Here is a 23,121-nt window from a genome sequence, read left to right as displayed (position 1 = left end):
AAGAGATAAAGAAAAATCGTTAAACGTTTAATGTAAAATTAAATTAAATTATATACAGATTTTGCACAATATTTTTGTAAATAATATACATACAATTGTGCTATGCATATTATGACTTATCTTAAGAAAAATGCATACAGTAATCACTTATTTTCTTCTGCACCTTCTTCCGGCTGATAATTTTGTTTTCAACATTTGTTTGGAGTGAAGAAACCATCGAAAGTCCTTCAGTATCTTCTTCAGCAGCGAAAAACATTTTTAAACGATTGATTTGTATGAGCACTTCTTCTATTTTCATCGGTGGTTCATCGTTAATATATTCTTCGACAGAATGACCTCCTTCCATTTCTTCATCCTCATAAGGAACTTCTTGAAAAATATCGATGATAATGTCGTTGATATCTAGAGCACCATCTTCTGTAGTGAGGTTCGAGTCTATATCTTTGTAGCCAGGGTCACTTGTAGCGGAAGTATCGTACATTATCAATAGATGTTGAAGTTCTTGTTCTTCTTGGTGCTCCACATTGCGGTTCACAACTTCAATTTTTGCGTTTGAGAAGCCAGACTTTACAAAACAGTTTACGACAGTTTGTTTTCTGATTGCGTTTACTGAAGAGGAAATCCATTGAATCGCATCTAGGATGCTGATTTTCTTTGCAAGGTCACTCGCACATGTTACATGGTTCATGTTTGCAATGAGATGTCTTAAAACACATTTTCTGTAGTGAAGTTCAAAAATTTTTATTATCCCTTGATCCAAGGGCTGACACTGCAGATGTGTTTGGTGGCAGAAAAACGATTTGAATGTTGGACAATTCAATGTGCGGGTGAGATGCAGCATTATCCATGAAAAGAATAATTTTTCTGTTTTGACGAATCATGTTTTGGTTAAAGTGACTTATCCATTCGCTCATGATATCTCGTGTCATCTACGCTTTTTTATTAGACTTCCAGTCAACATTCAAAAGATTCAACTTTATGCCCTTGAAACACTGAGGATTTTGTTGTTTTCCTCTAACAAGAGGTTCTTCAAAGTCTCCTAGCATATTTGTACACAATAGTACAGTCAAGCGTTCCTTAGAAATTTTTCCGCCCTGGCACTTTTCGTTTTTTAGACTCATTGTTTTTTCAGGAAGAGCTTTAAAAAACAACCCTGTTTCGTCACAGTTGTAAATATCCTTAGCTTCAAAATCACGACATAAATCTTCCAATTTAACGGTCCACTCTGTTACAACCCCAGTATCAACAGATCCACCTTCACCACTTACGGTTTTCCAAGAAATTTTATGCCGAGTTTTGAACTTGTCTAGCCATTCCACAGAAGCTTTGAACTCATTTACTCCCATAGATTTCGCAACCTCCAAAGCCTTTTCCCTAATAATAGGCCCATTAATGGGAATTTTTTTAGCACGTGCGCAACAAAACCACTCATACGTAACATTGTCAGTTTGAATGTCCAACAGTTTTCGGGAATGATTTTTGAACCTGATCATTTCAGTGTTGCCAGAATTGTTCGAGCAGTTCATTTTTTTTTCTTTAGGATGTCGCTTACCTGCGTCTTCCAGATTTTGAATTTTGCAGCGAGATTGCGAACACTATTTTTTTGCCGATCATACGCATTAATGAGTTCATCTTTATCTTTTAAAGTTAAATGTTTACGAGAAGACATTGTGCACTTCACACGACACTGAACAAAACTGAAACTGAAAAGACGAAAGGCCGACCATATCCCCCCCCGCACACACCGAATTCATCAGAAGTTTTACACGTGTCTTAAAATTCTTGAAAAAGGGTTTAGAACCGCAATGTAAACCTTGATAAAATTCAGAGAATCGGAAATAGAAAATAGATTGAGGCAATATGTGGAAGAAAAGTTCCTAGAAAAAGGGCCGTGAGCTCTCCCGCAGTCCGTTATGGGGAGATAAAATTAAGTGCTAATCTAAACGAAACAGTGCAGATTGCCTGTCCGCGTCCGTTACAGAGAATGTCCGCTAGACAGAAGCTGCAAACATGTTAAAACCAATGGAGGCGAGTTGGGGAATTTGAAAATATCCGTTGTAGAGAGGTGTCCGTTAACGAGAGGTGTCCGTTTGGAGAAGTTTCACTGTATTTCTGAAGAAATGGAGAAAGTTTTTTCATAGGGTGATTTCCCAAGGAATGAATTATGAGAAATGGTGCATAATCTTATTTAAGCATTTCCTCTTTTCAGTTGTTATCACTACCTTCAGAGTCATGATATGTAGAGCCCATGGGCTCCACTAGCAGAAATGTTTCAACCTCTGTTTGGCTCCTTTTAGCACTGGGGCTGGGTCTGACACCATCATAGGGAGGCAGGAGCAGAGCCTGATGTTACAAAGTAAAGATTACTGATTAAACTACAAAAATATAAAGATAGGTAGTCTTTTACCACTCTCTTCAAATACTTTTTGAAAGAAGAGCTGCTCTCTTTATGCTGAAATGTAAACAAACTAGTATAATCACTTTGTGAAATCAGAGTTAATGCACAGATATCACTCAGTCACAAATCACTTGGCAACCAGGGCTCTGCCAGCCTAAGTCTGACCCTTGGACCATGAGAGTAGAGACCCTATTTTTGGGCGAACCACTCCAATCATGAGGATTCCCCTTTCCAAATTTCCGTTTCGCAGCTCACATCAAACATGTTGGATTCGTATGATGCTGGCCTGCAATCAAGATTGTAGATACTGAATTCCAGTGATTCAATCAATGGACTCCAGCGATTAGAAACATCAGCATCACTGGGAAGTCCCCGCACCACATGCAGGTACCAACATCAGTGGGTAGTCTGATGGTATATCTTCAGGACCTATTTTTAACTGTCTAGGAGCTAGGATTTTTCACTACCGCCTTTCACCTAGCCCGATGAGGTAGTCAGACATCAGTAGTGACTTAACTGAACCTCCAGATAGAGCTCTTAATTCTGGATAAGTTTTTGTCAGAGTTTCAACTTACTGGTAAGCATGTAAATTGTAGTATCACAACATGCAATATTTTATTATATATATATTTTTTTTTCATAGCAACTATATGCATTTCTTTTGTGTTTCATAGACTTGGCTTTAGTGGACAAGCCTTAACCTATATAGTCCTTAAAAAGAGATTTTACTACATTTGAAGTAACTCTGAAGTGTAGGCATTCATTATTAGCACAAAGTATTGATAATGAATGTTAAAGGCAATAGTTAGGCATCATGCAGATTAATGAAATATGTAAATCCCATGCTGTGGAAAAAGTTCTCCAAGCATTACGATTATACAACACACTTTAACTAAAGAGCATGGCTCTAAAGGGAGAAATATATTTCTGTTTATTTACTATTACTCTGGTTTAGCACTTTTTGGTGCCTCAGTGGAGGTAAACAGGCACTTTGAGCACCTATTTATTCATCATTTCTGTACTATAGTAGTGAACAGAAAAATTGGAAGTTGTGTGTGTAAAACCAAAGCAGTATTTTGATGTTATCAAGAGAAAGTTTATTTTGGAAGGATTTAAATATACAAGGGCTCAAGTGAAAAGGTTCATAAGCCATTGTATAAAAGAACATCAAGGTTCTGATATAAATAAATTGAAGCTACATTCATAATTACAGTTCACACTGTACAAAGAGAACTGACATTAACTCATACTTTTTTATATAGGAAGAAAATGGAACACACCGTAATTTGAAGGTAAAATAAATATCCATTTATAATTTAGACAGCCGAGGCCAGAAGAGTTTAAAACTTCACTGTAATTGTTTTATTGCAAATAACATAAGAGTGCAGCAACTAACAATGAGTTGTGCACATTTTGTGACAACATAGAGGCTTGATCTCACAAATATACCAATTTGCATCCATGTATGTTACCCCCAGCATCACAGATGAATACTAATTCTTTTACTCTATTTTAATTTTCATCATAATGTTACTATGAATATATGTAAATTCTGGAAATATAAAAAATGACAAATGCAAAACAACGACTTAAGTTAGGCCTAACAGCTCTTGCAGAGCCAACAGATGACAAAAGACAAAAGAAAAATATTTTCTGTATAAATTCAAGTGTAATTCTTACTTGGTTGTTTAAAGCTTGGGTAACTAAATCAGAAACAATTTACATTTCAGAGTACATATGTATGTATACATATGTTTTTTGAGTGTTGGACCCTAAGGAGTACAAATGTAAAAATGTTTTCAAGATTGTTTCTAATAATATTTCACAAAAAAGGTAAGCTACAAATCTTTTACTAAGTGTTGCCATCTCTTAGAAGTGTTTATAAGTAATTGTAGACATTGTCTCTATTTATAATAGATGCGGGTGAAAAAACAGATTTTAAAATCAGAGGAAGAGATTGTACCTGCCAACCATTGTCAATTTTGGTTCAATGGATGTAGAAATTAGTATCATATAAAAAAAGGAATAAATCATGAGTTATTTTATGAATTTTTATGCTTTGTTTTCAAATTATTTTAGATTTTTTCTTTTAATTATGATTTTATTGTTGAAATAATTTCACTCTCATATTGGGCAACCAAATCAGAATTAAAACAAATGAATATTTAAAAGTATTTTCAGTTTAAAAATTTTCAAAATTTCATGAATAAATCTCACACCACAGAGGGAGATTTCTTCACTCCACTAGATAAAAATTCACTCTGGAAAAGATTAAGGCTTCTTATACTAAGAATTGATAACCAGTGGATTGCTGAATTTATGCTAAATGCTATAATGCAAATAAATCAAGTTGCATGATTCATGCTATTGTGCATGAATGAGCAATAGTTGTATGTAAAATGATCAAAATAATCCCACCACCTTGCAATGCATGCATGCACATCATAGCTAAATTTAGATTAGTGCAGTCAAAGTTATAACAATTAGTACAATGCCCACGTGTATAAGTTAATACAATTTTTGTTGGAAAATTTTACCCACAGAAGATGCAGATGGCATTTACTTTCAAACTTCTCAAAGGGGTGCATGAATTTTATAACAAAAAAGAAATGTGATTTTCTCTGTAGTAAAAGAAAGACAAACCTATAAAAGTTTTTGCATAATACTCCAGGCAGAGGATAATTTTTCATGTCAGGAAATTCCTTTGGTTTGATTGCTTTACCCTAAAAGAAACAATGTTATGATGAAGGAATAAAATAAAGAAAAAATTGTTATTAATCTGTAATAAACTCTTTACAAACTTAAAATGAATATATAAATTATATATAAATTTATGCTCTAGTTGTTAAACTTATAGATAACAACTAGAGCATAAACTTCAAATTTGTATTTAGGGTGAGCATGGCACAAGATGAACAAATTAAAGGCACTTTTTACAGATATCTGCAAAAATAGTAAATCACAAAAAAAGTTTAAATTTCAGTCTAAAAAAACTGAAAAATGCACTCTTTTTAAATGCACACAAACATGGCAGCTTTCTTTTTGTACCCTTATTCAACTAATGAGAACACTTAGTGTGATCTTGGTACCAGTCATACATACCAAGTTGATGAAACTGACTCCCAGTTAAACCCACTTACACTGCCACCCATTTTAACTGGGTGGGAATTGAAGTGGGTTCTCGTCTTTGATAATAAAGACCTCAGTGCAATATGCCTGGATAGTTGTGCAGCAGAAACTTATGTCTGGCAACACCAGAACAAATAAAACAATGTTATTAAATAGCAATATAAAAAAAAAAAATTAGCCAACAGAAAATTTATGAACTCTTCAAAAAAGACAATACAACTGAAAGGGACCATGAGGTTTGGTTAATGTTTAAAACATTAATTAGTTTGTTTTACATAGTGGTTGCAGATCACCTGACATGTTCTCTGAAATAATTCTCAAATCCTTCTAGATCTTGGAATTTTCCACATTTCATTTCCATATTGAAATGGAATGTATCACTTTCAGCATATTTTTGCTTGATTTTTGGGGAAAGCTGGCCTTGAGGTACAGTTTCTGTAGCAACACTGCAGCCATTGTGCCGAGTCACACTATTTCTTATCCAGACATGTCAGGATATATCTGAGCCAGGCATCTTTCCATGCTACATGTGTTGTTTTCAACTGAGCAAAAATTAAAATTTAGCATGCTGCGTAAGTGGGTTAATAGTGAGTGTGAATAATTTTTGTTATGTTTGTGGTGAAGTGATATTTGCATCACAGAAGCATACTATTACTCTGGTAAACAACAAAGCATACTGTTACTCTGATAAACAACAAAGCATACTGTTATTCTGATAAACAACAAAGCATACAACTGTTATTTTGACCACAATGTTGTGGACCAAGACAAATACTGGGTGCCTCATACTTGTTCAGTCGAAAACAACAAATCATATAATGGACTGTAATTTTTGTATGGTGCACCTCTTCAGCAAGGGTATTTCCAAGAAGAAAAGTTGACTTTAAGCTACCTGAATATACCATCTGCTATTTGGCTGGTACCCCGTAGAGAAGGACTTCCCACTCATGAGCCACCAGCTGAATATATTGTAGACTCTGATGAAGAGTCAGGTGATGGCAGAGATATCACCCGAACCCTCCATATCAATAGATCTTGATTTTATTTCCAATTTTTCCTCTGCAGAGCCACACAAAATGAATTAAATGATCTTATCAGAGATCTCTATTTACCAAAAATTAAGGCAGAACTTTTAGGCTCAAGACTGCAACAGCAGAATTTCCTTCAAGAGAATGTTAAAGTGTCTATACACTGGTGCCGCCAAAAGGATTTAACCCAGGTTCTTAAAAGGAAAAATAACCTTCTTGCCAGCACTGACATCAATAGTTTAATGGACTCACTTAATACTGACCACAACCCTCAAGACTCTTTATAGATTCTTCTTAATTGAGTTTAAAAGTTACTATATAATGCACCATACTACCATTAATTCCAGTAGGCCATGCAGTTTATATGCAAGAATTATATAACATGAAGCTTCTTACTGAATCCATTAACTACAAGGAGTACCAATGGCAGATCTGCAGTGAACTAAAAAGTTATTGCCATCTTGTTAGGAATGCAGCAAGGAAGCAAAGTTTTGCTGTGTTCTTCCCGAATGGGGACAGTAGACCACAATCTTCTCACTAGACAAGAAAAGACTGCCCGCAATCAAGGCAATCACACGACCCGGGTATAAAAAATGTTCATTGTACCATTAGTTGAGCCAAGCAAAATCCTGTTACCTCCCCTACACATGAAATTGGGATTTATGAAACAATTTGTTAAGGCCCTGGATCAAGATGGACCAGCTATCAAATACCTCAAGGAAAAATTTCCAAGACTTATTGAGGCCAAAATAAAGGAAGGCATGTTCATTGCACCATAAATATGGGACCTTCTCAAGGACAAACACTTAGACCAGATCCTCCGTGGCGATGAGAATGTGGCCTGGGTTAATTTAAAACTTGTAACAACAAACTTTCTGGGAAACAACAAAGCAGATAACTATAAATTGTCTATGAGAAACCTGTCAACCATAAATTAGGCAGCAACGTGTCATTAAATATATATGTTCTTCATTCCCATTTAGATTTTTATCCTAGATGACTGTGGCACATTAAATGATGAGCAGGGTGAGTAATTCATCAGGACATCTCGGTGATGGAGAAGCGATACCAAGGCAAATGAAACTCTGCAATGCTAACTGACAATTGCTGGAGTTTGACAAGAGGTACCCCAGATGTGGGGTACACACAACAGGTGAAACAGCAGCATAAAATGTGATAAAGTGATTTTATATATTTTTTTCCATAACTAAAAATATATAAATTCTTATTATTTTAAACTGTTTCGTAAATTTTTTTTTATAATATAATATGTTTTTTGGTAAAAGATATTGAAATAGTATGATAGATGTTCTTTATTTACCTCGTTTTACACCTAAGTCGCACATTTCATACAATCTAAGACATAGCAGGTATTTTCAAACTTGAGCAAAATACTTTTTTTAATGCTATTTCTCAACTCCACACATGCAAAACAATACAGAAAAAATACTTTCATCAAAGAAACAAAAAATATTGAAAATTTGTTGACGTGTGCTATAGAAAAAAGCTGCAAAAAAAATATTGCAATTCTGTACTGCAACTTGCTGTACACAGTAGTCTAAAAGTGTAGTGTTTTTTTTCCAGAGAAAGTTAACACAATACACAGAAAAGTACAGTATATACAGGGAAAAAAATGTGTGAAGATATATAAAAAAAAATTATTATTAGAAAAAATCCATAAATTTTGATCTGATAAGAAATAATAGATGTGGTTTTCATTTCACAAAGAATAATTTTCCATATACAAGGGGTACAAAAAGTTCGTACCCTTACCTAGAAATAATAGCCCTAGAAAGGTGAAACTTCACAGGAACTTGAATCCTTTTCTGTGTACTCTCCATATATAGTAACACATTTCTCACATATATGGATCAGTTGTTTAATGCCTTGATCATAGAAGTCGGCACTTTTACCTGAAACCATGATTCCACTTCATTGATGACTTCCTGAGATGAATCAAAGCGGTGTCCACACAATGCTTCAACATGTCTTTAGTCTCCGGATCATAATCATACACCCGGCACAATTCGTTACTTGACACCACAAATCCAACAGTTGGCAAGACATTGCATTCGACATTGCTTCTGCAAAGGTCAGCAATCTTGGAACCCATTGTGCAGACATCTAAAATGCTGTGGGCAGACCCATAACTAATTCCCTCTGCATCTGAAATGAAATGAATTATCACACATCTGTCACTTAGCACCAGCTGCTCAACCTTTGCAACCATCTCATTGTCTGTGGAGGTTGACGGCTTCCTTCTTTTGGCTTGCCAAAGACACTTGTACGACTGCAATGGAACTCCTGTTTCCCCTTTTTCACATTGTCATAGGATGGACAATTCTGCCCATACAGCTTTCATTTCTTGGTCAATTTCCTGAGCTTTCTTTCCCTGCAAATGCAGGAACTTCATCAGTGCTCGATACTCCACTTTGTCAACCATAGCGCCCTTCCTCAGATTCTGGGGAAGGTGTACAATCACCTACGGGATCGTACCTCTGGTGTACGATCGTCTACTGGGAAATTTCACGTTAGTTGTTGAATATTAAATTAACTTATATTAAAAACAGCATCTTGCTATTAATGTTTTATCTAGGTCAGGGTACAAACTTTTTGATACCCCCCCACTCAACTTCACAGATCACTGGTTCGAACACAATGTTACATCATCAACATCAGCCATTTACAATCCACTGCAGGATGAAGGCCTCTCCAGCAACTCTCCAGTTCCTTCTGTTTTGTGCAACGGCCATCCATTTACTACCCACAAACTCATGAATTTCATCTGTCCACCTCCGTCGTTGTCTTCCAGGTTTTCTTCTAGCTCCTCTTGGGTACCATTCTGTTATTTTCTTAGTCCATCTATCATCATGTCTTCAAGCTATGTGTCCTGCCCAAGACCATTTTAGTTCTTTAGTTTTGATAAGAGTGTCCTTTTCTTGGGTTTGCTGCCTAATCCATGTGTTTCTCTTCTTATCTAACAGTCTGATTCCAATATAATTCATTCCATTCTTCGCTGTGTCGTTCTCAGCTTCTCTTCCATTCTTTTGGTGAGTGCCCAAGTTTCACTTCCATAAGTCATGGTAGGGAGTATACATTAGTTCATTATTTTAAGTTTCAAACAAATTGGGATATTGCTCCTCAGTATGTGAATATATTTCCTGAATGCTATCCATCCAAAATTTATTCTTCTCTTGACTTCCAGTCATTTATCATTATCACAGCCAATGACTTGTCCCAGAGAAGTATATAACTCCACCTTTTCAATTACTGCTCCTTCAATCGTTATATCCCTTTCTGTGGCATACCTGTTCATCATTACTTTTGTTTTAGTCATATTCATCTTTAGTCCAAAATCCTTACTAACTCTGCATAACAGACTAAGGTTTTCCTCTAATTCTTTAGGATCGTGGCTTATGACCACAATGTCATCTGCAAATCGTAAATGGTTTAGGTACTCTCCATTCACATTGATTCCTTTCTGCAAACAGTTTAATCTTCTGAAAGCTTCCTCAAGGGTAGCTGTCAACAACTTTGGAGATATTGTGTCTCCTTGTCGAACTCCTTTCTCAATTTTAAATTTGCTACTGTCTTTGTCTAGTCTAATAAAAGAGGTAGCGTTCTCATACTTTTTCTTCAAAATCATAATATATGGGGTATCCTATGCCTTGTCTTTCCAGTGCCTGAAACATTGACTTATGCTGCATGGAGTCAAATACCTTTTCATAATCCACAAATGCCAGGCATAATGGTGTTTTATATTCATTTGCTTTCTCCATTAGCTGTGATATTACGTGAAGGTGATCCATAGTTCAGAATCCTGTCCTAAAGCCAGCTTGCTCTTTCGGTTGATTCTCATCAAGTATTCTTTCTAATCTGTTAGTAATGACCCTTATGAACAACTTGTAAATGTGGGATAACAAGCTAATTGGTGTATAATTTCCAATTTCTGATTTATCTCCTTTCTTATGCAGCAAAACTATGATTGCATTATTCCACTCGTTAGGCATCACACCCTTTCTAATGCATTTTGTGAAGAGTCTTGCCAGTTTTTGTGTCATGTCTCTTCCTCCCAATTTTAACAACTTTACAGTAACTTCATCTTCCCCCGGGGCTTTCTGCTGCTTCTTTTTCTTCAACCCATGTTCTACCTCATGAGGAAGGATATCTGGTATGTCGTATGTGTTACTAATTTGTGAAACATCTTCTCCCACTGCTGGCATCATTCCCTCGCTCCTTGTATAATTCTCTATAGCAGTCTTCTGCTATTTGAATTATGCCTTCTCTGCTGTTTATAAGTACACCATCGCTATTCTTCAGTTTCAGTATCATTTGTCTTTCTGTATTACTGCTCATGGCTGCTGATTTAAATCCTTTGTTTTCCCTTAATGCTTGTTCTACTTTTCTTGTGTTAAATCTTCTTATGTCCTCTCTGAGTCTCTTTCTAATGGCTTTGCATAACTCAGTATACTCAATTTTCTCCCTGTCAGTGTTTTTCTTGCTCTTCATTTGTCGTCTTTGATTCATCATGACAAGTGTTTCTTGACTAATTTTTAATTCTTTGGATTTCTTTTTCCCTATAGGTTTCTTGGGCTTTATCACTTCCAGAAAGTTGTAATATTCCTCGTCGATATCTTGGTCCTGAGCAGTCTGCAGAAGCTCAAACTTGTTCTTAAGAAGTTCCAGTACATACTGCTTTTTCTCCTCTTTTGTTATCTCAAAGACCTTCATAATATTTACTCGAGTCAGTTTTTTCCTTTCTTTTCTTACATCTATATCAAGTGTGCATCTTACCATTCTGTGATCACTTCCAACATTCACCTTGTTCAGGACAGTAATATCATTCATGATATATCTTCTGTTAGTGAGGACAATGTTATAGTAGGGCATAAAATAAAATTGAATACTGTTCATGAGTATATGGTTTGTGGCTTGCAGCTGCAAATTCACCAATTTAGGTGAAATACATTTATTGTCATATGCTTGGGAAGGATTCACCAAGTGTTCAAATCTTTTATGTGTGGATGAAAAAGTTCTAGAAAATGGAAGTGGGTGGTGAACATCTTTAGCATAAGCATTTGTAGTGGCAGCTGATTCAAGAAAGCAAGCTTACCCAGCATCAGCAAAAATAAAAAAAAACACTTCACATTTCACCTATTCATTCTCTCCAATAGTTTATCTGGTTCTTGAATATTGTCATTTTTTCGTCTCGCATATTGCAATCATAACTACGCTTTTTCCAAGTTGGCCCAATTGTGTAAGTAGAAACCTCACCAGGTCAAGGTTGCCACACAATAGGCCCGATTAATTCCCTTCATCATTAAGTGCATTAAATTCCTTAATAGACTCCTCCCTAGCGCCAATGGCCTGAAGTCTGTAATTAAATCTGCTGAAAGTCACTGTAGCAAATCGTCTTGAAAGTAACTCCTCTTCTGAGCTTAACTGAAAAGTCAGTTGAAAGCAGCATATTCAAAGTTCACTACAGTAAAATTTGTCGGAGTTCAAATATGCTAAGCCCTACCCAGAAGAATGCCATGTGTGCCGGAAAAGCCACATTTAGCCAGTGTCAAAAGCCTGCGTCTCTCACTGTGCAGTGTGTCAGCTGCTCACTTAGCCTAGGGGCTTGCTGCGTAAATAATCTCTCAAAATTGTCATATTCTAAGTGAAAATCGTACCTGCACCAAGTGTGCAAAACACCTGTACATAAGGAGGTACCAGCAAATAAAAGGATGAAAGCGAAAGGAAAGGAAATGCAACCTAATAACTCCACTAACATAGATAAAGCGAAGCCTCTTTCGGTAACCAATGGTGGCAACAGTTTTGTCAGTCCTGCAGTCTTATACAGCTCACCGAACTCAGTAACTGTCAATGAAATTGAATCTACATGTGATGTGCCACCAAGCGTCGAAGATTCTATGTATGGCGATGTACTATTAGCTCATAAAACAGACGACCTGATGCCGGTGAAAACACCCAGACATAATGAGAATGACAAAATAGCCGGCGAACACAGCCAACCTGCCGTGTCTACACTAATATCTGGAATGAATTTTGATATCGGGATACAGCCTCACGTGAATGGGAATTACGATGCTAATGTCAATGGCAACATTACCGCCTCCATTAAGACAGTTACGTTCCGAGCTCAACTCTACAGAAATCAATGCAGACGGCAGCATACATACTAGTGATAGAATTGTGTATGTCAGCCAACATTATAATGAAACCCTGACTGATACTGCTTCTAACAATGGAAATACTATTGTAAGTTAAATTTAAATGAATACAACCAAATAAATAACAGCGCGAGTCTAGATGCCCCAAGTGAAATATCAAACTCGGCTGTGGAACCTTGCCTAGGAATCAAAGAAAAAGCTGAGTACCAACAACCAGATAATACTACATTCCTCCGCCTAGACGACCAAAAACTAGAACGCAAACGAAATAAGGCATCTAATAATCAACACTCTAGACAGTCAACTAATGTCTCTAATCAAAGCCAAATTATTAACTCTCTCTGAAGATCACGACAATCAGGGTACAATGGCAAATACCACTAGGGTCAATTCACACACATCATATCAACCAAGGGTGAGGTCACGTAATGGTCATGATACTAAAGGCACCCAAAACCGTCAACACATGACGAGTTGTGTTCAACCAGTTCCAGAAGCTAGTGTTATCAACCATATAATTCCTTCGCTAGAAATTGAAACTCAGAATTGGCAGCATTCTAATCTATCAGTACCTCATGAGGATAAACTTAGCACAAGCAATTCATGTCATGGAACGGAGAAGTTAAGTCTCACACCTGTATCAAGTGACTGCTGTGTGAATAATATAATTTTTTCCCACATTAAATAACCCTAATGCGGTAGGCCCTAAGGCTTCTCAACACAAACCAACCGAGTTTCAGAGAGACCACTTAACTGATGTGGGAAAATGCATCGACAGATCCACAACAAATAATCCAGTGGCAAATTGCCTTAATGAAGATGTTACTGAGTCGCCGTATCAAGAAGCTAATACTTCATATACCAGTCTGCCAGATTGCCCACCAATCCAGAATGCTATACACTGTCTCACAGCCTTATGCCGAATAGTCTGAATAACAAATCATATGGGAACAGAAATGAAATTTTCTTCAAAAGAAAAGTTGTTCAAAGACCTCCTGTCCCCTCCTACTCATCTAGTCATAGCAGGTACAGCCAAAACAACACAATCTTGGCAGTTGGTACACAATACCCTACCAATAACAATTGCAGTAGATTGTCAGGTGCATCATTCTCCTCTCGAATAAAACCCATGATCACAAGACCCATCCAACAATCTAAAGCCATCTTTGTTTCCTGAGTTGACCCTCAGACTACTCCAGAACAAATTGTATCTAAATGCCTATGACTCATGAATATAACTGTAAGAGTCACCCTACTGAAGAGGGCAGCCACATATGCGTCATTTAAAATTGAGTGTGATGAAAAAGATATTAATAATGTTGCCGCCACTTCCTTCTGGACAGTGGGAGCTCTCATCAGGCCTTTTTATCACAATGGCCAGCCGAGATTAAAACTATCTCGCTATGTATATCCCAGTAAGCCAACCACAAACTCACAAGTATGATGCCAAAGGAAGGAAACCAGGCCATCGTAGAATATATGCACCCTGTCAGTTAAACAGGATACTGAACCTCTACCAGATTGCCAGTCAGATGTCAATCGAATTTCTACAATAGTCACTACCCGACACATGATACAAAGTAAGACTATACCCCGTAGAAGACCTACTAAGATACAGATAAAACCATTATCCGTAGGGAAGATTTTTTATCACAATGTTGGTATATGAAACAAGTTGGACACATTGGAACAAATACTCTTGTCACGGTCTGCTGATGTTATCTGTCTTACTGAGACCTGGCTCCAGCCACATCAAGAGTCTAGTCGCTGCTGGATACAATGCCTACTTCAAATCCAGATCTGTAGCGAGGGGTGGAGGAGTAGCCCTGTTTGTACGTGACATAGAACTTCAAATAATCTTGGTCACCTACTCGGATTCAGAGCTTTACGAGGCATTACTTGTCACTTTAAAAGTTCACACAGCACTCTTAGATATAGCAGTCATTTACATTCCACCTGTCCCTAGTCTAGAAATGATAAATAATGTAGTAGACTGGCTTCTCAACAAATTACATGTGTCAGCCACCCATATAGTATGTGGAGATTTCAACCTTCCACCACAGCTCAATAACCTACTGGACAAAATGTTAAATAAACTACAGTCATGCTCCATTTCTCTTATCAATGACCAACCTACAAGAGGTGAACATAGACTTGACCTAATTCTGTCTTCTGGTAAATGTATAATTGATGTACCCCCCCCCCCCCCCCCCCCCGAAATGTTCTTTCCATCCGATCATAGCCCAATTGCAATGCTCATAATGCTACCGTATGTGGACTTCAATGTCAAGGGAAAAATTCAGAGCCAGCTTGTCACTTCGCCAGCCTTTCTGGACCCAAATAAATGCTTATTTGCTGCCAGCTGTATCCTGTGAGAATGTCTACTCAAATGTGATGCCTTATTTGCAACAACTCTCTTAACCAATTGGATCAACTCTATTATAGAATTTGCGGCTTCCAAAGTAGTAAGGATGTCATCGAAATCCAAAACCTTGTGGAACTCTGGCCTAACTGCATTGTTTAAACTAAAGCAAACTCGGCACAAAAAATGGAAACTGTCTAATGACACACAAAATAGAATTAACTACTCGAGGGCCAGAGCAATATTTAATAGGGAAAAATCTAGAGCAATCAACCACTGCATGAAAGACACACTTGACAGGGGAAAGCTACCTCGTTGCATACATAAAAATGACACAAATCAGGGGCTTAACAAAGAAGCGTGGAGGGACCACATCAGCAGATTCTCCAACATATATCATGAGTCTCAAGTCAGGGAGTTTGAGTGGGATCAATTAGTTGACAATGAGATGGAGTCTGTTCTTATCACTAAAGAAGCACTAATATAGAGTATTAATTCCCTCAGGGCAACTAAGACAGCTGGAGTCCCCCACTTTATGGTAAAGTGCCTCAGCCCTTACCTAATTGAATCACTCCAAGCATTTATAGCTCTATCCTTGCTTGCCGAGTTTTCCCTGAGAACTGGAATAAGTACGCTATAATTCCAATGCCGAAAATTACAAAGCCTAACCTTGTGGAGCACTATAGGCCAATATCTACTGCATCTACCCTGTTAAAAGTATTGGAGAAAGCTCTTTTGCCAAAGTTGTCGAATCAGATACTGGCTGGGCAAGATCAACAATTACTAACCTCACAGTTCAAGCCACGATACTAAATGCTTTCCAAGCCAGAAAGGAAATTGCAATAATTTATGCCGATATAAAAGCAGCCTTCGATAGTCTAGAAATACATGCCTTACTTCATCTGCTCCAACACGCCTTCCAAATAAAAGGAAATTTGCTGAAGTTCCTACAGGCCCTACTTACTAGCTTGGCCCTAAATCCACAGAAGACTGTAATCATGGTGTACTCACTCGTACACCCGAAACTTAATGGCAAACCTATCCCAGTTGTTGAGACGCATAGAGATCTGGGAATAACATTTGATACGAAACTTATGTTCGAGTCTCATATTGACCTGATTGTAAAGAAAATGAACTACTTACGTTAGGCAACAAAACAGCAACTCTTGCACATGAAACAGACTACAACAACCGCACGATATTTTAGAACCACAGTGTATTCGGCCATTTTGTATGGTGCCGAATTGTGGGCATCAGCCACCCCTACCCACATTAGAAGAATATATGCGAGTGAATTCTGGCTGCTGAAGTGGGCAAACCATAAGCACCATCTCCCTCAACAGTTAAGAACCACGCAGCTCTCTAATGTGGGAGTTCAGGCTGCTCTCTCTGAGCAGCTTAAACTGCAGCGTTTACCAGACATTGCCTGGAAACAATTAATAACCACAATCAAAATGATGACTGGCACGATATCATCACCATGCTTCTGGCAGCTTTGTGAGTGGCACATCCCACCATCTGCATTAAGAGGCATAAAATCCTTGAGAATGAAGACCAACAGACTGAAGATGGCGGACAGGTTTATACCCGCCAGTGCATTAGAATCAATTCAGTGCCTAACATGTATAGGAATTGACCTACTAAGGCTCATAGAAGATCTGAAATATAGGAAACAAACCGCAGTGTGGTTCGCTGAGGCTACTGTTGCCTAGTAGTTGTGTGAATTTCTGTCAAGAACTGTGTGTACGCAATTGAATAATGTATATCTCGCACAAGTTGATCAGTGGATGTGATGTTAAGATGAACTTTTGTATTACAATTTCCATGACTCTACACAGAAATGTAGTGATGAGTAATGCAGTTTATATTTCATCTTTTTGTGTATATTTAACCTTTCTTGTATATTTTAGACATTCTTTTATTCACATTTTATGGTAATCCCCTGACATTTTCTGCCGTGAAGGGAATTTGCCACTTACCAATGTACACCTATATTTTAAATTTGGTAGGACAAATAAAGATTTATTTATTTAATATATTTACACTATTAACTTCCACAGCAACAGATGGAAGTTGGTTCCAGCAATCAACCACCTGCTGAGTCAAGGAAAACTTAGACACATCTACTTTGCAACCATCCATCCACAATTTGAATTTACACCACCTCATGTGTGTAGTCTGAGCAAAAGGTCATCAGCACAAGAGGCCATCAGCACTGAGCCTGCTCAGTCTAATCCTTTATTAGATGGAAAGACATAGTGAAGACAATAAGATGCTAATGCATCTAAAAATTCTAAATGGCTGCATACAGATGTAAAGACAGAGAAATCTGAAAATGGGAGTAAGCAAATTAATAGCAGGTGGGAGGAGAAATGTTGGTTTTTAAAAAGTATGGAGATGGAAACATTCACAAATCTCGAGAGGATGGACAAGATCTGTAGTTATGCATCTAAAACAAAACATGCTATTGGTCTGTAAGACTCAGGTAGTTGAGGCAGCATTAAAGGATGTTTCAGGACAACTTGACGTTGGCAACCTTCCAGGAGGCTGGAAAGACGCCAGCTTGGAGACGTGTTATACAGGTTTAACAGCAGATTGGGGGCATGCTCAATGGTCATTTTAAATATTTCTGGTTCCAGCAGTTCCGGTCCTGGGCATTTGTTTCCCCTAATCAATGATGCGGTAGTAGTAGTAGTAAGTCACTCCCTCATGAAAGGTGGCCCAATTGCATGGTTGTGGTATTTATACCTCTTTCTCCTGACACATTCTTCTCTGTTCTTCCATTTCTAAATCGATTGGCAGTCAAAAGATCACATCCAGTATGTTATTGATGGAATTTTCCCAGTTTGTGGTCATGGTGCCATGTGGCGTTCTGGTTGTGACGATGACTTCACCCCCAGGGGAGTTTATTTGTCATAATCTTATATACGACCCCCCCACAGGTCGTCATTCGCCGTGGCTGAAACCAGTCGCTGCCAGAATTGCTGTTTGCAGTGCCGTATGTGTGCTGTGTTGCCGTTTCCAGCCTCTCTATAGCACTGCCAGAGGGCCTCCACCTCTGCTGCCGGCCAAGATCTTCTGGACCTCTGAATGTCCTCAGTAGCCTGAGCTTCCTTTCTGAGCCGCTGCAGGTCTCGAAAAAGAATCCAACCCCGGATGTGGTCCCTTGGACTACACCCGGGGTTGGATTCTTTTTCAATATTGCAGTATTGCAGGCCTGAGTTATAAGGGCTGTTGTCTTTATTTGGAGGAGGTTCGGGTTGTTGACGGTTTGGAGGTCCTCTTGTTGTTCCTGTAGGGCAGTTGTCATAGCTGTCTAGAAAGTATCCCAGTTGGCTTTCGGGATGGCATATCTGTGTTGCATTTGTCCTTATATGGGAGTCCTGGTTAACAATCTAGCAAGCTGTAATGTTATGGCTCAGATGAGGTCCAAGCATCTTGAACGGTCCACTCAGTGATATTGTTGGCAATATTCCTAGAGGCCACTGTAATATCTATAGTTGCCTCTCATTGCAGAAAGTCTGCAAGTTATTTGGGGAGGTTTAGTACTGTTATTGGTGCATTAGCCAGGAACTCTTCCAACCTTTGTCCATTCTGGGTGCATTGGCAGTATGATATGCCACACTGGAGACTTGCAGTTGGGGTCATTGCCGATGATTATTTTTGCATTTGGGAGGGTATTTATTACTGTACAAAGATATCTGACAGCGAAAATAATGTCCTTGCATAATCAGTAATACAGGGACACCACACAGAAAGCCCCTATGGCGGTGACTATATAGGCACAGGCTGTGCATAGGCGAGTTATTCTAGTGGCTGTAACGTCCGGATTTCTAATGGCAATGGTGGCCACGGAAGTTTCATCATCTGTTTGTATAATTTTGTATGCCAAGGGATACCCCTGGACTGCCTTCATATGGGAATTCAGTTCTTGGAGTATTATAACATCAATGCCCTGCTTTGAGTTGTATCTGGTCAACCACTGCTCTGGCCATCTACGCGTTTATTTGAAAGAAACTTGACCTCAGTAGTATTGTACTTCTTAGGGCATGTCCCCATAATCAAGTCTTGTTTGGTGTAAGCTCTTAGCTTTGAGACATGCTGGGCACGATATCTCTTATTGAATATGCAGAGTCCATATATTTTTGTGTAGTGGTGCATTTTCTGCTTTGTCTTCAAGTGATTAAGCCTTAACATGACTCTGCATAAAAGGAACACGCAGCAGAGTCAGCAGATCAATGTAAAGACCAGTAAATATATATTTTGTGGGTTAAATTTTGGCTGTTTAAAATTAAAAAACTTTTTAAATTTTCTCAATAAGTCCATTTTGGACTTCATAGGGAGGAAATATATCTTAAATTAAGCAGTCACTTAAATAGGCTCCATTGTATTTTAATTTAAAAGAAAATTATCTGTAGGTGTATATATTTTTCATTACTTGGTCTGCATTATTTATTGATTTAACTGAAATTTGTGTAAAGCGATACAACTATAATCACAAACTAAAGGTGTTAAATGTATAACTGGACAGTGAGACTCTGGCTACCTCTACAGTCCACCTAATTGTGTTCCACATAAATTTCTATCTGATACATGTTGCAATAATACAGCCATACTGAGTTTTTTTTTGTTTTTTTTTAAATGAAAACCCCAAAACACAAGAGGTATTAGAAGTTATGTGTTATTTGGTTTTTAGGAGCATTAGCAACTAAGGCCATATTGCTCCGGGATATGCGGTAGTCATTCCCTGACCTTTCCGCATCCTCTGTATTTGGTGGTGACAGGCTCGAACCCCGGTCTAATCAAGAAGCGTGTGCTACGCACTGCTGCTTCTTCCCACCTGGCTACGGAGGCACCCAGAAGTATTAGAAGATATAGTACTTAGTACCATGCATTCTCAATGAAGATTGAGAAGACGAAAGAAGATATTTGTTCACATTGGACTTGAACTTCTGTAGACTGTAATTTTTAGGAAATACAAATGAAGGAAGCTTGTTCCAGAAAACAGGAAGTTGGATGAATAAATGAGGAAGAAGAAAAGTTGGTCTGTGAGTTTAAAGTTGGACAGTAAAAGAATGTTGACTGGTTGCGGCACATATTCAGGACTGCTTTGGAAGAGAGAGTGGGAATTATATAAGCCAATTCAGAATTCAGAACAACAATGCTCATGGAACTATCTATAGAAAAGGCATGCAGCAGAAACAATCTCTGTCTATGAGACAGACGTTGGAGTGACTCTGTTAGAGATTAGTCATTAATTAACCTAACTGCCATCTTTTGAATGGAACCTAGAAGCACGAGAGAGGTTTTGGCGGCACCGCCCCAATAGTAGGGTCAATTTCTGATTTTTACAGAGTGAACAGCTGTTTGGAAGAAAAGTAAAACCAAGTTCTTATATGCAGAGAAAGCAATATTTTTTTTTTTTTTTGTTAGTTGTTGGTGCATCCGCTTCTGTGGCCATAATGCACCTCCCAAGGTTTTTTCACTACTCTGATCCAAGCCCGAGGTGGGATGCAATATTTGTAACGTGCTTTTGCCAAAAGAGAGAAGTCAGGGTAATTCTCAATGGAGATACATTATCTTGCCTAGAAATCGGAGTTTCATCGAAGATAAGCATAGGAGAAGAAAAATCCTTTTTTCAAGATATAAGACAGGTCTGAGTTTTAGAAGGATTGAAATAAACTAAGTTATCTTTGCCCCAATGGAGATCGGCATTTAAGGAATTAGTAGATGATATTCGAAAAGTTGAAGCTGTTTGTGCAGGGCAAGGTTTCTAAATGGAAAGAGGAATGCAATGTGCTATCATCAGCAAAACGATGGATGGGATTTCTGTTAATATACAAGAGGAAAAGAATTGGAGAATAACTGAACCTTTGGAAACACCAGCACTGCGGAAAAGTCAGAAGACAGAGAGTTATCTATCACCCGCAGTGAGTGGTCAGGGACAAAACTGGGTACTCAGTTAAAAAACAGTTGGCAAACCATACAAGATGGAAGTTTATTTAGAAGACATTTATGCCAAATACAATCAAAAGCCTTTGAAATATCAAGAGCAACTGATTGAATTTCACCAAACTTTTCCATTGAATTTATCCATAGATGGGTAAACATAAGACAGAATATCACCAATGGATAGACACTCATGGAATCCATACTGGTGATCATTGATCAGATGGAAGGTTTCTAGATAGTTTAAGAGTTGGCAATTAATTAATTTCTCCTTAGAAATCAATTAATTGCCTCACTTTAGAAAGAGAAGAAATAAGTGCAATGGGACGATAACCAGAGGGAAGGATTTGTCACCGTTCTTAGGAATTGGCAGGATATGAGCAAATTTCTAAGCAGAAGGAAAAACATCTTGGGAATAAGAAAGTGAAAAAAGGCGACACAGAACAGGACTAAGTTCAGCAGCACAGGTTTTGAGAACAAGAGAAGAAATATAAACAGGACCTGGAGCTTTCTAAGAATCAAGATTGATCAAAATTCTTCTGACATCTTTTTGACTGACGACCACTGGAGGCATTGAATGCTAGGAATGGTGGGAGGTGGTTTACCAAGATCATCAAATACATGAGTTGGAAGTAAAATAGGATGCTAGCAGGTTAGCTTTATCTTTCACTGAAGTGGCAATAGAACCATCTGGTTCTGAGAGATATGGGAACAAAGATGAGCAAAAGTTGCAGCCAATAGTTTTGGCAAGACAAGAGGGGATTTGTATTATCTTTTCCTGGTTTTTTGAAATGCCAAAATAAAAGCATGCCACCATTTTTCCAGGAAGGTATTTTCTTTGAATATTCTGTTGTAGAGAGGTAACAGTGTCTTAAGGGCTGGTTCAGTAAGTTGTGCTATCGAAGGACCAGATGACCAAAGAACTTGCAGAATTTCGAACAGTACTTACCTTTTGTCCATGCTCATTGAATGGTTGCATATGGCATTTCTAGTTCTTCTTGATGTAGTAACACAGAAAAGGAACTGAATACAGCTATCTTATTACACAAAATATGAAAAAAATTGTGGAGCACAACAACATACAATTGTTCACTGTCATCCCTCTAGTGGCAATCTGATGACAAATACAGTGTGTTTTGTGCATCCACATTGAGTGACTATGAGATTTGACTGATAGGATATCTTCGGAATAATCATTCCCGAAGAGAGAGAGAGAGAGATGTTGGAAAACTTTTCAGTCAACCTGACCAACCTTCCACCAGTATAACCGAAACAGAAGGAAAGGTGGGAGCACTAAGTAATGAAGTTAGCATGGGGAAATGATTGCTAGTGAGTTTCTCCTCTATCTCCAAAGTAAGGTCGAGAATACAGAAGATAATTGTTGATAAAAAGGTCGATGTAGGTATGGGCAGGCACACGAAGGGTATTAGTTTCCATATTTAGAATGGATTAGTCAAGGAGTAAGACAGGAAGGAAACTGCATAATTAAATCATTCTGGTCAGCCTGGGGAATGTCTGCCCTAGGTGGAAAATAGAAGGAACACACTGTTAGTAAAAACCCAAATGCAATTCGAATTATTGCCTCCATGTTTGCTGTGAATAGCAAAGGCTGAAATGAGATCTGGTTGCCCACAAAGATAGCAGCCCATCCTCAGGCAGATCCATCTCTAATTTGGTCTTTATGGATGATAACAATGTTATGCAAGGAATGGTTTTCATTTGCCTTTAGGTATGTCTCCTGTAAACAAAAATGGACTGGTTCATGCTTTTGTGGAGGGTATTGATGTTGCCATTATTTTATCAGAATCCATGACAATTTCATTGTAGGAATTTAGCCATTACTGGGTTTGGTGGATCCGTCACTTCACTTCTATAGTATTCAGGACTCACTTTTCTTAGCCTTTGAATTTTCTTTTTGGTGGAAGTATAGACATCCCTTTCTTCCTCAGCAAAGAGTTCTAGGACTGAGTCTTCAGGTATCCACATAACTTCAAATCCATTATTCTTATTTCTCTTACTTCCAGCTGCTGAAACCTTCTGGTTTTTCTCTTCCATCTGAATTTTGATAGTGGTGATGGT

General features: G+C 38.0%; 1 protein-coding gene across 1 annotated transcript in view; it reads right to left on the bottom strand.

Moving 5' to 3' along the window:
• HPS1 (Hermansky-Pudlak syndrome 1 protein) overlaps positions 1-23,121 on the bottom strand; it is a 455,504-nt gene that overhangs the window by 8,616 nt on the left and 423,767 nt on the right. The window contains exon 16 of the mRNA XM_090374645.1: positions 5,042-5,121. Within this exon, the coding sequence (XP_090230771.1) occupies positions 5,042-5,121 (80 nt within the window). The remainder of the gene's footprint in view (positions 1-5,041; positions 5,122-23,121) is intronic.

The sequence above is a fragment of the Mastigoproctus giganteus genome, chromosome 5, assembly GCF_048544385.1.
Source record: "Mastigoproctus giganteus isolate SK-2022 chromosome 5, ASM4854438v1, whole genome shotgun sequence".
In the NCBI taxonomy this organism is placed as follows: Eukaryota; Metazoa; Arthropoda; class Arachnida; order Uropygi; family Thelyphonidae; genus Mastigoproctus; species Mastigoproctus giganteus.
The sequence above is the reverse complement of the archived record's forward strand: the minus strand, read 5'-3'. Positions and strand labels throughout refer to the sequence as shown.